General features: G+C 34.5%; 1 protein-coding gene and 2 long non-coding RNA genes across 3 annotated transcripts in view; 2 read left to right on the forward strand and 1 right to left on the reverse strand.

The window, feature by feature from the left end:
* The first annotated feature begins 248 nt into the window (after window positions 1-248).
* Window positions 249-1978, forward strand: LOC121428044. Its single transcript, XR_005971730.1, has 3 exons — window positions 249-702; window positions 1163-1266; window positions 1722-1978. It is a non-coding gene; the product is annotated as an uncharacterized LOC121428044 (long non-coding RNA).
* Window positions 1979-7523: 5545 nt separating this feature from the next.
* On the forward strand, window positions 7524-10777 carry LOC121428114. The gene is made up of 2 exons (XR_005971736.1): window positions 7524-9303; window positions 9421-10777. It is a non-coding gene; the product is annotated as an uncharacterized LOC121428114 (long non-coding RNA).
* Window positions 10778-14662: 3885 nt separating this feature from the next.
* The window catches only part of LOC121428113 (ubiquitin conjugation factor E4 B-like), a 35951-nt gene continuing 35237 nt past the window's right edge, over window positions 14663-15376 (reverse strand). The window contains exon 27 of the mRNA XM_041624705.1: window positions 14663-15054. Within this exon, the coding sequence (XP_041480639.1) occupies window positions 14996-15054 (59 nt within the window). The 3' untranslated portion in view covers window positions 14663-14995. The remainder of the gene's footprint in view (window positions 15055-15376) is intronic.

A 15376-nucleotide genomic window follows, 5' to 3' on the forward strand; every position in this document is an offset into this window, starting at 1 on the left:
GGTTTAGGAGGGTTGAAGTGGGTCATTCCTTTAAAAGAGTGGTCCGGGCTGAAAGTATTTATATATCAATACATAGAGTAGAATTCACTGAGAAAAATGCCAAAAAATTCATCAAAATCGGATAACAAATGATAAAGTTATTGAAGTTTAAAGTTTAGCAATATTATGTGAAAACAGTCATCATGAATATTCATTAGGTGGGCTGATGATGTCACATCTCCACTTTTTGTATTCTTATGTTATTACATGTGGTAAATTGAATTTTATTGCAAAATCATTTTTTTAGCGGAGACACCATACGAGAATTTAAAGCGAAAGTGTATTTCTTTTTGGTCGATATGTTCCGTTGGTTACTCACCTGTTACGTAACGTCAATGATGTTATTACTCAAAGAAGTGAAAGTAGTTCCTCAGATTTATAGCTGATTATTCTCATATATACATGATGTGAATGATGTTTATGTTAAATCCATAGTTGTTTTCATTATACTTTTCATTTATACTGAATCTAGTGATATGTCATAAATATCTGTGATGTTGTGGAAGGATATTTACATCAGATAGCGTTCAAGTGTAGGTGGCGCGAAAGAATAAGCGTTTATGTTGTTACGACGGTAGGATAAATCAGAAAGCGATTTGTGACGACAGTGTACGTTAGGGGTACTATGTTCGTTCTTCCAAGTCAAGTTCGACAAGGAGGCATGTAAGTTTGATTCTAAGTTATATCGTTTTATCAATTTAGCAGCTAAGATTTTGACTACGTTGATATTATTCTTAAGAAAACAATTATCACAGTGAGTAGGGTTGAATATGTAAATTCAATTTTGTATATCTGGTACATGATCGTTATATGCTTCATGTTATTGTTATAGTCAATTTCACATTACAAGGTGAAGATTTCTTATGATCTGCTTATAAAATGAAATTATATTATGTTCTTTTCTATGATGAGATCGAGTACATTAGACGAAGTTGATATTCTTGTCAGTACTTTGCCATGATCAGTTTTGTATACCCCCCCTTCACCGTACGTAGAGAGTGAATGAACTTTGTTTATTTTGATTATAATTGCCGAGTGGTAGTAGTCTTGGAAATTCAGACTCGATTGAATTAGATGAGTTTTAAGGAACCATACTAGCCAATTTTGTTATGTCCATTTTTAGGGAATTTCAATTGACGTACTACCATGTATGAGTGATGCCGAGTGAGGTCTCCAGAGGTACGTGATTGGTGGATGTACCCTTGTTTTCTATTGGCCTATAGTAGGGTGAGTTAGTTAGGATGGCCAAGTTATGGTTATTTTGTTATGATTTACATGTATAATTAAGGCAATAACTGTTCAAATGCTATGATATAATGTGCTTAGAAAGAATGATTTAAAATCAGTGCTACATTATTGTGATTATTATCATTGGTTAATTGGAATATATTTTTGTAAACATAAGACTTCATTGAAAAGCGATCAATAATTCTTAGTAATGTGATATAGCCTTACGAGCAAGAAATGAATTATGTATACTTACATGCAATTTATGTTGAATAATTTCTACTGGTACTTGAATTAAATTGTTATTGAATTAAACCCATAATCATGCAATTGATTAATGAAATACAATTTAACGATTAATGATATACCATTTATCAAGATATGATATGATAATCATGTGATCTTGGATCAGTATTGATAAATTTTTTTTATATTCATTGTTCCCTTATTTACAGGGGTTTGTTTTCCCTGTTTTGCATGATCCACCGGCTGTCAATAAATGGCTGACCCACCCCTACTTCTTGTCTATGGTTCTATGGTTTTCCTGACTGAGTACCCAACCCCCAACCCATACTACCACCCAAGCCCAGTTTACTACAATGGTGTCAGGAGTGGGATCACCGGTTTGAGATTGATGCAACCCCCTACTACGTCAGAGGACGCCAGCAGGTCAAGAGGATAAGAAGACGCAATTAGATATAAGATATATTAAGGTTGACAAGGGGAGAGGAGGCTATGAAGATATCTTAGTCATGTCTGATGTTTACACGAAGTACGCCCAAGCTGTTGCGTGTAAGGACCAAACAGCGGTGACAGTAGCAAGAGTGCTTCGTGACTCATGGTTCTCACATTATGGTATACCACAGAGAATACACTCTGACCAAGGCAGGGACTTTGAAGGGAAATTGATACAGGAGTTATGTAAGTTGTACAATATCAGCAAGTCCAGAACCACCCCCTACCACCCAGAGGGAAACGGGCAAATTGAGCGTTTCAACCGCACCTTGTGTACTATGATTAGGTCGATGGAACCTAGTGAGCGCAGACACTGGCCAGAGATGTTATTCCATTTGGTGTACATATATAATAGTACACCACACCGAGTTACTGGTTACTCACCTTACCGACTGATGTATGGGAGGGTCCCATCAATACCTCTTGATCAACTCTTATCTCAGCAGCAAGGGGACTGGGATCAAGACTATGTTGCAGCTCAAGCTGATGCTCTTACTAAGATGAATACAATAGTAGAAAGCAACACGAAGAAGGTAGCAGAGTATAACAAGAGTAGACATGATCTTGGGCTGAAGGAAAAGAAGATCACGATTGGGCAACATGTATTATTGCGAAGGACCGCATTCAAGGGAAGACATAAACTAGCTGATCATTATCATAGAGACAAGTATGTCGTAGTTTGGATCAATCCTGAAGAGGATGTGTGTAGCATCAGGCCTTTACATGGAGGCAAAGTACAGACAGTAAACAAGAAATATCTATTGGAGTACCCGAGAGAACCTGAAGAAGAAGGGGATCCACCAGAATTATGGCCTCCAGTAGAAGATGATGAAATGTCAGAAACCTCTAGTAATGATGAAGATGACGAAAATCATATCATGCTCCCTAACTTCAATGATAGACTTCCAGTTCGGGAGGAAGTAGGTCAGAGGCAACTACGACGCTCGACAAGAGTAACCAAGGGAATGCATAGTAACCCTTATAACCTGCCCAGGACGGCAGTGAGATGATTTTTCCTATTTCTCTTCTGTCATTTTTCTTTCCATGATGTTGGATATTTACATTTTTTCATTTTGGAGATATTAAAACTACTCAGATGAGGATTGTTTTGCTTGAAGTATAGGTATAGATTTAAATATTTAATAATATGAGCATTTTACATGATATATCTGTTAAAAATGCAATTTTGTAAAAATTTGTATGTCTATTTGAAGAATTGAAAAAAATAATTCTAATAGAATGAATATTATTTGTAATATGGAAAAAATGTTATTCTGTCAGGATGGATTGTGGTAAATTGAATTTTATTGCAAAATCATTTTTCTTAGCGGAGACACCATACGAGAATTTAAAGCGAAAGTGTATTTCTTTTTGGTCGATATGTTCCGTTGGTTACTCACCTGTTACGTAACGTCAATGATGTTATTACTCAAAGAAGTGAAAGTAGTTCCTCAGATTTATAGCTGATTATTCTCATATATACATGATGTGAATGATGTTTATGTTAAATCCATAGTTGTTTTCATTATACTTTTCATTTATACTGAATCTAGTGATATGTCATAAATATCTGTGATGTTGTGGAAGGATATTTACATCATCAGATAGCGTTCAAGTGTAGGTGGCGCGAAAGAATAAGCGTTTATGTTGTTACGACGGTAGGATAAATCAGAAAGCGATTTGTGACGACAGTGTACGTTAGGGGTACTATGTTCGTTCTTCCAAGTCAAGTTCGACAAGGAGGCATGTAAGTTTGATTCTAAGTTATATCGTTTTATCAATTTAGCAGCTAAGATTTTGACTACGTTGATATTATTCTTAAGAAAACAATTATCACAGTGAGTAGGGTTGAATATGTAAATTCAATTTTGTATATCTGGTACATGATCGTTATATGCTTCATGTTATTGTTATAGTCAATTTCACATTACAAGGTGAAGATTTCTTATGATCTGCTTATAAAATGAAATTATATTATGTTCTTTTCTATGATGAGATCGAGTACATTAGACGAAGTTGATATTCTTGTCAGTACTTTGCCATGATCAGTTTTGTATACCCCCCCTTCGCCGTACGTAGAGAGTGAATGAACTTTGTTTATTTTGATTATAATTGCCGAGTGGTAGTAGTCTTGGAAATTCAGACTCGATTGAATTAGATGAGTTTTAAGGAACCATACTAGCCAATTTTGTTATGTCCATTTTTAGGGAATTTCAATTGACGTACTACCATGTATGAGTGATGCCGAGTGAGGTCTCCAGAGGTACGTGATTGGTGGATGTACCCTTGTTTTCTATTGGCCTATAGTAGGGTGAGTTAGTTAGGATGGCCAAGTTATGGTTATTTTGTTATGATTTACATGTATAATTAAGGCAATAACTGTTCAAATGCTATGATATAATGTGCTTAGAAAGAATGATTTAAAATCAGTGCTACATTATTGTGATTATTATCATTGGTTAATTGGAATATATTTTTGTAAACATAAGACTTCATTGAAAAGCGATCAATAATTCTTAGTAATGTGATATAGCCTTACGAGCAAGAAATGAATTATGTATACTTACATGCAATTTATGTTGAATAATTTCTACTGGTACTTGAATTAAATTGTTATTGAATTAAACCCATAATCATGCAATTGATTAATGAAATACAATTTAACGATTAATGATATACCATTTATCAAGATATGATATGATAATCATGTGATCTTGGATCAGTATTGATAAATTTTTTTTATATTCATTGTTCCCTTATTTACAGGGGTTTGTTTTCCCTGTTTTGCATGATCCACCGGCTGTCAATAAATGGCTGACCCACCCCTACTTCTTGTCTATGGTTCTATGGTTTTCCTGACTGAGTACCCAACCCCCAACCCATACTACCACCCAAGCCCAGTTTACTACAATACATAAAATCATAATGTTTTCGTCATTTTATACTTGTGTGAATAATAGGCCTATGTCTCCCTTGTAATGAAATAAGTTGCAGCAATAAATATCTAATGCACTAAATCAGTTGTCAATCCGATTTTTCTAGTTCTTGGAGAAAAAAAAATTGAATAAGCCTAATTTCGTATAATAAAATACAAAATAAAAAGTGGAGATGTGACATCATCAGCCTAGCTAATGAATATTCATGACGACTGTTTTCACAAAATATTGCTAAACTTTAGAATAAAATAACTTTTATTTGTTATCCGATTTTGATGATACTTTCGGCATTTTGCTCAGTGAATTCTACTCTATTTATTAAGCTATACATACTTTCAGACCAAATTACATTTGTGTAATTTTCCGCGGAGCAATTGCTGCCGGATCAAATGTCATGGAGCCACCTGTGCATCAATAAATGGCGGTATGAAGCGAGGAGGGGGGAGGGGCGTGTTCCCCCGGAAACTTTGAATTTTAATGAGCAACAAATATGAGAGAGTTCCCCTGCCCCCCCCCCTTCCCATTCGGAACAATAAAAAAAAGCGCCGATAACCGATACGTCGCCGAAATTTGTGGATCCTTCTCTTATCATTGATCATTTTCACAGACATGTAATTCCATTCATGTTGTATACAAAGGCCCGTCTTACAATGAATTACCGTAAATTCAAATCCAACTCAATTTTGGGTTGATTTCAAGCTAGAGAGTTTCAGATCACTCTTACTTTCTGTTGGATTTTCAATCAACCACTTGATGATTAAAGATTCACTGTAAAAACAATGTGCTAATTTAGCACTTACAGTGTTTGTATTGTGACTGCACCATTAGTGCTGATTTTCCAGATTAAATTTGAACTAGAAAATTAGCACTCCTAGTGCAGTCACTATACAAGCACTGTAAGCGCTATATTAGCACTTCATTTTTTACAGTGTTGATTAAGACGGGCCTAGAATATTCAATGTCCAATTCAATAAAAGAAGCATCTTCTTTATCGACCCATTCAACTTGCTCCCTCGGTTCCGAGTTCTTTTAACAAAATTTACACATCTCCCTCAAGATAGCTATCCTGGTGGGTGTTTCATAAAGCTGTTCGTAAGTTAAAGGACAAGTCCACCCCAACAAAAACTTGATTTGAATAAAAAGAGAAAAATTCAACAAGCATAACACTGAAAATTTCATCAAAATCGGATGTAAAATAAGAAAGTTATGACATTTCAAAGTTTCGCTTCATTTCACAAAAACAGTTATATGAACGAGCCAGCTAAATCCAAATGAGAGAGTCGATGATGTAATTCACTCACTATTTCTTTTGTTTTTTATTGTTTGAAATATGAAATATTTTGATTTTCTCGTCATTGTCATGTGAAATGAAGTTTCATTCCTCACTGAACACGTGGAATTCCATTATTTTAACATTTTGTGCTTCAGGCAAGGAGGTCCTAATCGTCAAATTCATAAAAATTGAAATATTGTATAATTCAAACAATAAAAAACAAAAGAAATAGTGAGTGAGTGACATCATCAACTCTCTCATTTGGATGTAACTGGCTCGTTCATATAACTATTTTGTTAAAAATAAGCGAAACTTTGAAATGTCATAACTTTCTTATTTTACATCCGATTTTGATGAAATCTTCAGCATTGTGCTTGTCTGATTTTTCTCTATTGATTCAAATCAACATTTTTCTGAGGTGGACTTGACCTTTAAGGTGTCACGCGGGTAAAACATTCCCCATAGACTTGTGTGTTAAAATGGAACGTTTGAAATATTCATTAAAAATATATGTGAAATTAGAGGGTGGAATGTTTACTACCATTGGATAGGATATATATCTGACATTCCATATCTGACCAAGAAAGGGTACCTTAGCAAGCTCATTTTAAAAATAAATCGCCATTTATGAAGATAACTATGAATGGATCAAATTCATCAACTGAAACAGTAAAATAGCCAGTCAAAAAAAAGTTCCAGGTCACTAATTTATCTTCCCAATTTGGGCAAAGGAAGTTCAGTAGTTACCATTTCTAGAATCAGTGTTAGATTTTGAATCATATTCATACATTTTTGTCAATCAGCAACAATGGGTCGAATGAACATATTTAGTCCTCTTGATGTAATTATGCTCGTGGCATCTTAAGAGCGACTTTAAGAACGACTGGTGATCCTTTCTTGTGGTAATAGGTGTACACCATTGGCGATGGTTAAGCGCGTAAGAAAGGTTCACCAGTCGTTCTTAAAGTCGCTCGTAAGAAAGGTTCCCCAGTCGTTCTTAAAGTCGCTCATAACTTACGAAAAGCTTTATGAAATGGCCCCCTTGGACTGCCGGTAAATACATGTAAATGCTTTGGTTACTGAACACCTTTGACTTCGACGCTGTCAGAAAATAATACTAGTAAACAATCGCTGTACTGGAATAACCATTGAATGTAAGTTTTCACACATTTACCACTAGATTATCTTAATGCCATAGAGTAGACGTTTTACAGGAATAACCAGTTTCCACAAGCCATCTGGTTACTTTTAGTATCCTTTTATAGTCTATAAAAACTGTGGGATCCAAATATACCAACAGATCCAGATTTTGAACCAGAAGAGCTGATTTAGCATGTTTTCATTATTATATAAACTGATTTTTTTTTTTATTAAAAATCTTAGTTCGATCAATAATCTGTTTATTTTCTCAGCAGAAAGTAAATCAATGTAGACTTGGTACAATCAGAAATATTTCTTCTTTGGTCTCATTTCACATAATCTAATCCTACTTTAGTTCAACTACAATCAATTTATGTTCTAACAAATTGGTCATATTGCCATTTAGCCTATTCATCATTTTATCTAATTTCCAGTCAGGCTTTTTGTCTAATATTCTATTGCAATGTCAAAATTAATATTTCAATTTTAGCTGTAGCAAATTAGGGCCCCGGTCTTACAAAGAGTTGCGATTGATCCAATCAATTGTAACTTCATGGAAATCCATATTTTTTTTCCACAGGTAATTTACACAATGTCCTTTGTAAACAAAGAGAAACAGGTGAATTTTCAAGAAAACACTGAATGCATGATAATACATCAGAGTTAGAAGATATTTTGAACAAACATGCATAATAGATGTTGAAGTTGCTGGCCGTCTATAGTTGTGATTGATTGGATCAATCGTAACTCTTTGTAAGGCATGGCCCTGATTACACTTCTTGTTGCAAGAAACAGATCAGCAATCAATCACAAATTTACAATCAATTACAAGAAATATGATTGATTTAGGAACTGAAGAAATACTTGCACTTGATCACAAGTTTCTTGCAATGCAGCATTAGTCTCAACACCAGCTATAGTCTCTATGGTTAGATGCACTGTTTATGAACCAACTTTCATTTGACAAAGTAGACAGAGTGGAAATTTAACCAAGTGGACATTAGACTAAATGAGAATTAGACTACATGGGTATTAGACCAAATGTAGCATAGACTAAAGGGCAACTTTGTAGTAGGATAAACAGGTTTAGACCAAGTGGTATTAAGAGAAGAAGAGACCATCAGGATGTCCCCCTTCCAGATGGAGATACCAAGACTGACGAGATGTGGGTTTCCCCTACCCGATGCTGAAGACCTAGCCCACGGGAGAACTGAATGACCGTCGGGTCTTTATTCCAGCAATAATAATATGCATGTACTCTGTGCCATGTGTGCCTATCAGTGTTGGCGATCTTCAGTGTGATCGTTTTTCAGCTTAGATTTTATGATTTCACAAAGTTCAGTTTAAAACTGAACCAGATCTAGATACACGATGATATAGTAATACTTAACTTTTGTTTTAAAGAATTTCTCACAAAATCAGTGTTTTACTGCAACTACTTTCATTTAGCTTTAAGTCAGGTATTAAGACTATCAGAGAGGTAGACCAACATTGACCAAGTAAATAAAAACTGGTACAATTACTTACAAATGATAAACAGTCAAAAACAACCAAATGAAAATTTGATTTTGTGTACAGCCATTTGACCTACATGTATTTAATTCTTCTTTGCCAATCACAACTATAGTCTAAAGTCACGCTTTCAAATATTATTGCATTATTATTTGATCATTCACATTATATGACCACATCCTCTATAATTTAAAACCTTGAATTCAATTTCTGACATCCCTAACCTTTAAACTCGAGACATTCCTTATGAGACTTACAAATACAGTATGTTTGAATAAAAGGAAAAAAAGGAAAAGATATAAAATAAAATGTTAAAAATTCACATTACCAACTGATAACTTGACTGGAGAATACATGTATGACATCTATATGGCACTCATTAACTCTCCTGTTTACACAAAAGCCATGGTGTAATAAAGTACACCACCAGTGTTCATAGAGGTCCAGACTATGCATTTGACACCAGTGTTACATATATGGTGTCAGTTCAACACCTTTAGTATTATTATAAGTTACACATGTTGGGTGCTATGTTAACACTATTGAGTGTTCATAGAGGTCCAGACTATGCATTTGACACCAGTGTTACATATATGGTGTCAGTTCAACACCTTTAGTATCATTATAAGTTACACATGTTGGGTGCTATGTTAACACTATTGAGTGTCATGTTCAACTCCAGAGTGTAAAATAAACATGAGAGCACGTGTTCTCTACAAAACTGACATGTGCTATTCTTGACACCACAGTTCATCAAGTGTACAAAATAGAAGTGTAGCTATTTCTAAACTCATTTACACTTACAATAGAATCATTACATAACATTGGACACAACTCACATCTATCATCATTGAAATAAGTAATGGTATTTCAAATACCAGAGACCTAGTCAGATTCAATAATACACTTGTCTTTTTTTTAAGATGGAGTTTCAGGGTAACCTTTACTAGACACAGTTGCCCATATCATTTGAAATAACAAAGGCTTGCTTGAAAAAAAACACCATAAAAACCACGTGCTGGTTGATTAAATGCTCTCACATTTTACCGGTGCTCTTGAACACCATAGCCTTACTGAAATTGTTCTCTTTTTTTTACAGATCAATCCATCAATAAAACTTTTTTTTCTTCAGGTGATGTGGCCCATGGGAAAATGCCATCTTTTCTGGGATGGTGAACTTGGTTAAAGCTTCTAAGAAAATTCCTTAATAAAGCATTTCAAAGTTTTATCAGAATGGGCTAAAGGTCTCTTTAAAATAAAAAAAAGATTTCTGTCAAGTCAACTTGCGTCAAAAATATCTGCCAAATGTTTCCAGAAGCGGATGCATACTTTCTCTCATTCAAAAACACATATTTAGAGAAAAAAAACACATAATTTTCCAAAATGTAACAATTTTTTTATGCTTCTTTTAAACAATCATTTACAAATTACTTTTCAATTAGTAATAGCGCTCAAGGTTCTATAAAATTCTATGCAGCTTAAGATAACAGCACCCCAAATTATATCTGCTGTCTAAAAAAAAAACCCCTCTGAAATATTTGTTTAAGTCTCCTTGCAAGACTAGCACGTACAAAAATAATAAACTGAATACTGAGATCGGCTGAGGACATCATCCAAGTAAAAATCAAAGTAAAAATAGGCCTACTAACTTTTTTTTTATTAGATATTGGATTGAATACTGACCTACATATTTCACTCATACTTAAAAAAAGTCTTTAAAGCTGAAATAAAAATCACACTACATCATATTTATAACAAGTTCATTATGTGATGGCTTCAATTAATATATTCATGTGAAAAAAAGCATATTAAGTTAAAGGTTGAAATGATATTTTTCACATCCATGGTGCATACATGTACACTGTGTAGTTACGTTAATTCCCATTCCTAGCTTCAACAACAGAGGGCGTCCTTGCACCCACATGAAAAATACACATGTATGTATATGATCAAAGGTTACATGTCAAAGTAGGATACACAAATACAAAGTCAACATGCATTAGTGGATGCAAAAAAGGTACACTTGGTTAAATACTCTTATAGACATTGTCTGGCTATCTAAATAAATATATAATTACACACACAGGATTTTAAAGGGGAAATTCACACTGATGAAAAGTTTATTGTAAAAATAGCAGAAAAATAATAAAAAATATCAGTTTTTGACGAAAATCCATTAAATATTAAGAAAGCTTTTAGAATTTTAAGTTTTTAATTTGTGATATACAAGCAGCTGTCTCATGTGGTATATAATATAAACTGAATAAATTTCAATCCTTTAGTGATTCATGATGACTAAATTTTTCTTTAGGAATGGGTTAGAAATAATTTGTTTGTTGATATACTAAAGAAACAATAAACCCATTTTCAATTTTTCTTTTAAGAAAAATGACTTTTCATTGAATTTTCAATTCACATTACATGTGCAGCTGCTCGCATGTGACATCACAAATCAAAAAAGAAATAAAATTCTAATAACTTTTAAAATCTTTGATGGAATTTCCTCCAGCCTGTCACCAATAAGTTTTCATTTATATTTTCTGCTTTCTTTAGAATAAGCTCTTTGTCAGGGTGAACTTCCCCTTTAAATCTTTAATACAAACAACCAACAATACTTTGTGCTAAAGCTTTGTATTAAAGAAAAAAGACTGGCAAAACAATCCTCTTTAATGATGCATGGCAAAATATACATAAGCTTGGAATATACATCTGGGCCAGGTTTCATGAAACGTGACATCAATTTCAAGTTACAATAAGCTATTGAAGCTTATGATTGGATGAAGTGTATGTTGCAACTGATATCATGTTTGAGAAAAAGGGCCCGATAGATCTGGAAAAAACAATCATTAACATATATACCCTCCAAACTATTGAACTTTTGTATCACAATCATTCCTGCTAATACTGCACTAAACCAATCCCAGTAAATGCTTCCATCACTCAAACATTTTCATTTTAACTTGAGAATGGCTGATTATAACACATACTTAGCTGTCTGTATATAAATGTATATAGGCCCAGCCTCCAATAGGCTTACACTGTGACATTCAAATTAATCAAATGCCGTGATAAGCTAGAATGCCTTCAATATGCAATGCATAGACTGTAATTTACACATAAGAAAAAAAAATTATCGAAGGCTAACTTTAATGACATGCAATAGATACAAATAGCGAATAGGCATGAGTGCGATGGTACGAGATTTCGCATGAGGTGAAAGAAAGTTGCTCTATTCAACGAGGCGTTAGCCGAGTTGAATAGAGCGTTTCTTTCACCGAATGCGAAATCTCGCACCATCGCACGAATAAGAATATTCGCTATTTGTGTTGTACAACGCCTCGGTAATTTCTAGCGAAAATATGAAAAAACAAGAGTTTTTCCCTGCAGTAATCTATGAAAAGGGAGCAAAAATATCGAAAGCGAAAAGCAAAATCCCACAAGCCGGGCCCACAAGCGCGCATGATCTTGGACAGCATTGCGCATTTAGCCAGCGGGCTGTACGCGCATTGTCACCTTATTCAATGAAATCGCATTGTGACGTCACCTCCTAAAGCCGTGCAATGGTACATTTTGGACGGTACATTTAGGATGGTACGTCTTGTGTGCAACGGTACGAATGTGTAACATTCAGCCTCCCATTTGATCGCGTACAACAAGCTACATGTAAGTAGGCGTTGTACAAATGCGAATGTTAGAAATAAAAGTCAACTGATGGCAGAATAAATAATAATTTCAAACTGTGTAAAAAGAAGTATTACTTCTAACTCTCCTAAGAGTACTCAGTGGCTTTTGATGTTTTTGACCTGCACTCAATCAAGACTTGCAAGTTATTCCATAATTTACAATTGATACTTGCCCTAAAATTTGCTTGCAATAAATTTGCTTGTTACGATGGAGTGGGGGTAGTCGCACCCTTTCGTGAAAACCGGGGGAACTTTTCTCAAAAGGGTGGGTTGAGGGAGGGGAGCCAAAATAACGTTCTTGAAGTGAAGAAAGAATAAAGCCAAGTGGGGGTCGGATGTACATGTACAAAATGGTAATGTTGAATATATTATGGAATTGCTAAAATTAGAATTGAACCCCCAAGCATGCTACAGCATTATGTTTCTCCCCAGTCGATAAACGCAATTTAAAAAAAAAATCTTATTTACATTCCTAGAACCATTACCATGGCAATACTACCCAACCATATCATTTACAATTAATATTATTTACATTAAAAAAAATTAATCAAACAAAGTAACCCCCAGGATCTCAAAACTTATTAAGTAAACATTAATTATATCAGGGACCATAAACACAAATTGATTGACGTAGAACAAATTACTACTGATTGCATTGACCACATTAAATAGAAAATCAATTGTAAAAGTCAATTGGACGGTCAGTTGCTTGCTTTGTGTTACGTGCCCAAGATAATGGCTTTTCGAGATGCTTACAAAGAAATCTATGATGATAATAATAATAGAGGTTATAGGGTTACGTGTACGTATACAACATACACATTCTTTCTTCAATCTTTGGCGAAGGTTCAATTGCACGAAACAGCGAGACTAGAAGAACCGACCTCTATCTCCTTCTCTACTAATTGATTAAATTTTAGAAAACTTGTCTGTAACAAAAGCGCAATGAAACAGACTTGTATTGAGATGGCGGGGGGGGGGGGGGGTGGGGAAGGTCCATTCAGCTATTCATAGCAAAAATACATGACCATATCAATAACAATTATGACTCCTTTAATAAAAAAGAGGTCTAATCTTCTTTGTTTCACCCAGAAGGAGAGTCACATTGCCTTCTAAAGACACCGTATCTAGGAGTTATGTAAGAGTATTGCTTCTTCGGTAGAGAACATTCTTTTGAAAGAGCTAACAAACTATTGATAGTCTAAGAGATTAAATCTGGTACCAATAAACTCTTACATAATAGGTTGATATGATCTTGTCATCTTGGAGAAATTTTAAATGACAGCCGATTATTATAAAGCACTTTAAAGAGCTCTGCAAAAATAACATTCTATGATAATGAAAACTTGGTCAGTAGGTTTTGAACTATTATGAGTTAACTGTTGTTAAAAAAAGAAACTTCTCTGTCAATCTGTGAAATGTTGATTTCTAAAGAGAATTGATAAAGATGGACCAAAATGAATAAGGGATTTGACAAATACTGAAAAAGTGGTGCTACAAACTGATTATTTGCCATCATTCAACTGACTGAAAATATCAAATTGCAAATTTGTACACAATAGATCATTTTTAACGATATCAAATTAATTCATATCTTTTGTAAGAAGCAGACTAGACCAGCATGCATTTACAGATTTGCAATTCGTACAAAGAATTGTGATCATTTTGGGGGCTTTGAAGTGACATGCAATCTATCTAATTTTATCAATGCCCCTTTGGAAAACATTATTTTTCAGTATTTTCTAGTGTTCCGTTTCTTCTTCTCCCTTTATATCAGTACAGTTATGCATGAATAACAATTGTCCAGCAAAAATAACATTATTTTTTCTTCCAAGGCCCATTCTCATATTACTCAGCTTATGAATGATCCAATAAGATTTAACTATGGAAGGCCAGCAGCTCCAGCATCTGAAAAGCACATGACATACTTGTATCAAATCACCCTACTCCTCTCATTGTATTGCCAATTGATTTCATTCACAAAGGGACATTGTATAATGTATCCTAGAACAAATTATGACATGGATAGCTTTCCATAGTTAAGATCAGACCGATCACTCACAAATTAATCCTACATAATAGCAGGGCTCGCTGGGAGAACAGTTTTCAGGACTGGGTAAATATACCTATATTATTAGTAGTAGTATTATCAAGGCCCTGATGTTACACACTATTTGTCAGGTTTACAATGGCTAATTAATGCTTACACAGGATGTTCTTTGATGAAGGTATTATGTGATATATAGCTTTCCATAGCTGAGATCATTTGGATCAATCATAATTGTAAGAATAATCCCTGAAGCAGTATTCTATGCATTCCCCACTTCATTGCCATCAGGTTTGCGATGGCTAATCCATGCTGACTCTGGAAGCGAGCTGTGCTTGGACCTGGGTTGAGTTGTTGGATTGATATGGTTTGGTTGGTTTATGTTGTAGGTTTGATCCGACCATCAATTTTTCCTAATCTTTGATTGGATCCATGCTTGTATCCTCTCCTTGAGTTCAGTGGCTGTTGATATGATGATTAAGATAGCAAGAAAAAAATCACAAATACTGTACAAGTGAGAGCTGCAAAGAAAGTATGCTCAAGGGGGACACCATAAACCATATTACTTTTCCAGTAAGCATAGTGACTTTCACTAAATACTTAGACCAACATATTCCCCCGAAAATAAAAAATAAAATAACTAGTTCACAAGTTGGGATACTTCTAAGCATGGCAGTACGCAATCGGCGTAGCCATTCTCCAATAAATTGTAAAAACTTACATACTTTTATTGAAAATTTTTACAAAATTCACCAGAAGTGAGAGCAAGAACTCTTCAATCTCA

The sequence above is a fragment of the Lytechinus variegatus genome, chromosome 14 (genome assembly GCF_018143015.1).
Source record: "Lytechinus variegatus isolate NC3 chromosome 14, Lvar_3.0, whole genome shotgun sequence".
NCBI classification, from domain to species: Eukaryota; Metazoa; Echinodermata; class Echinoidea; order Temnopleuroida; family Toxopneustidae; genus Lytechinus; species Lytechinus variegatus.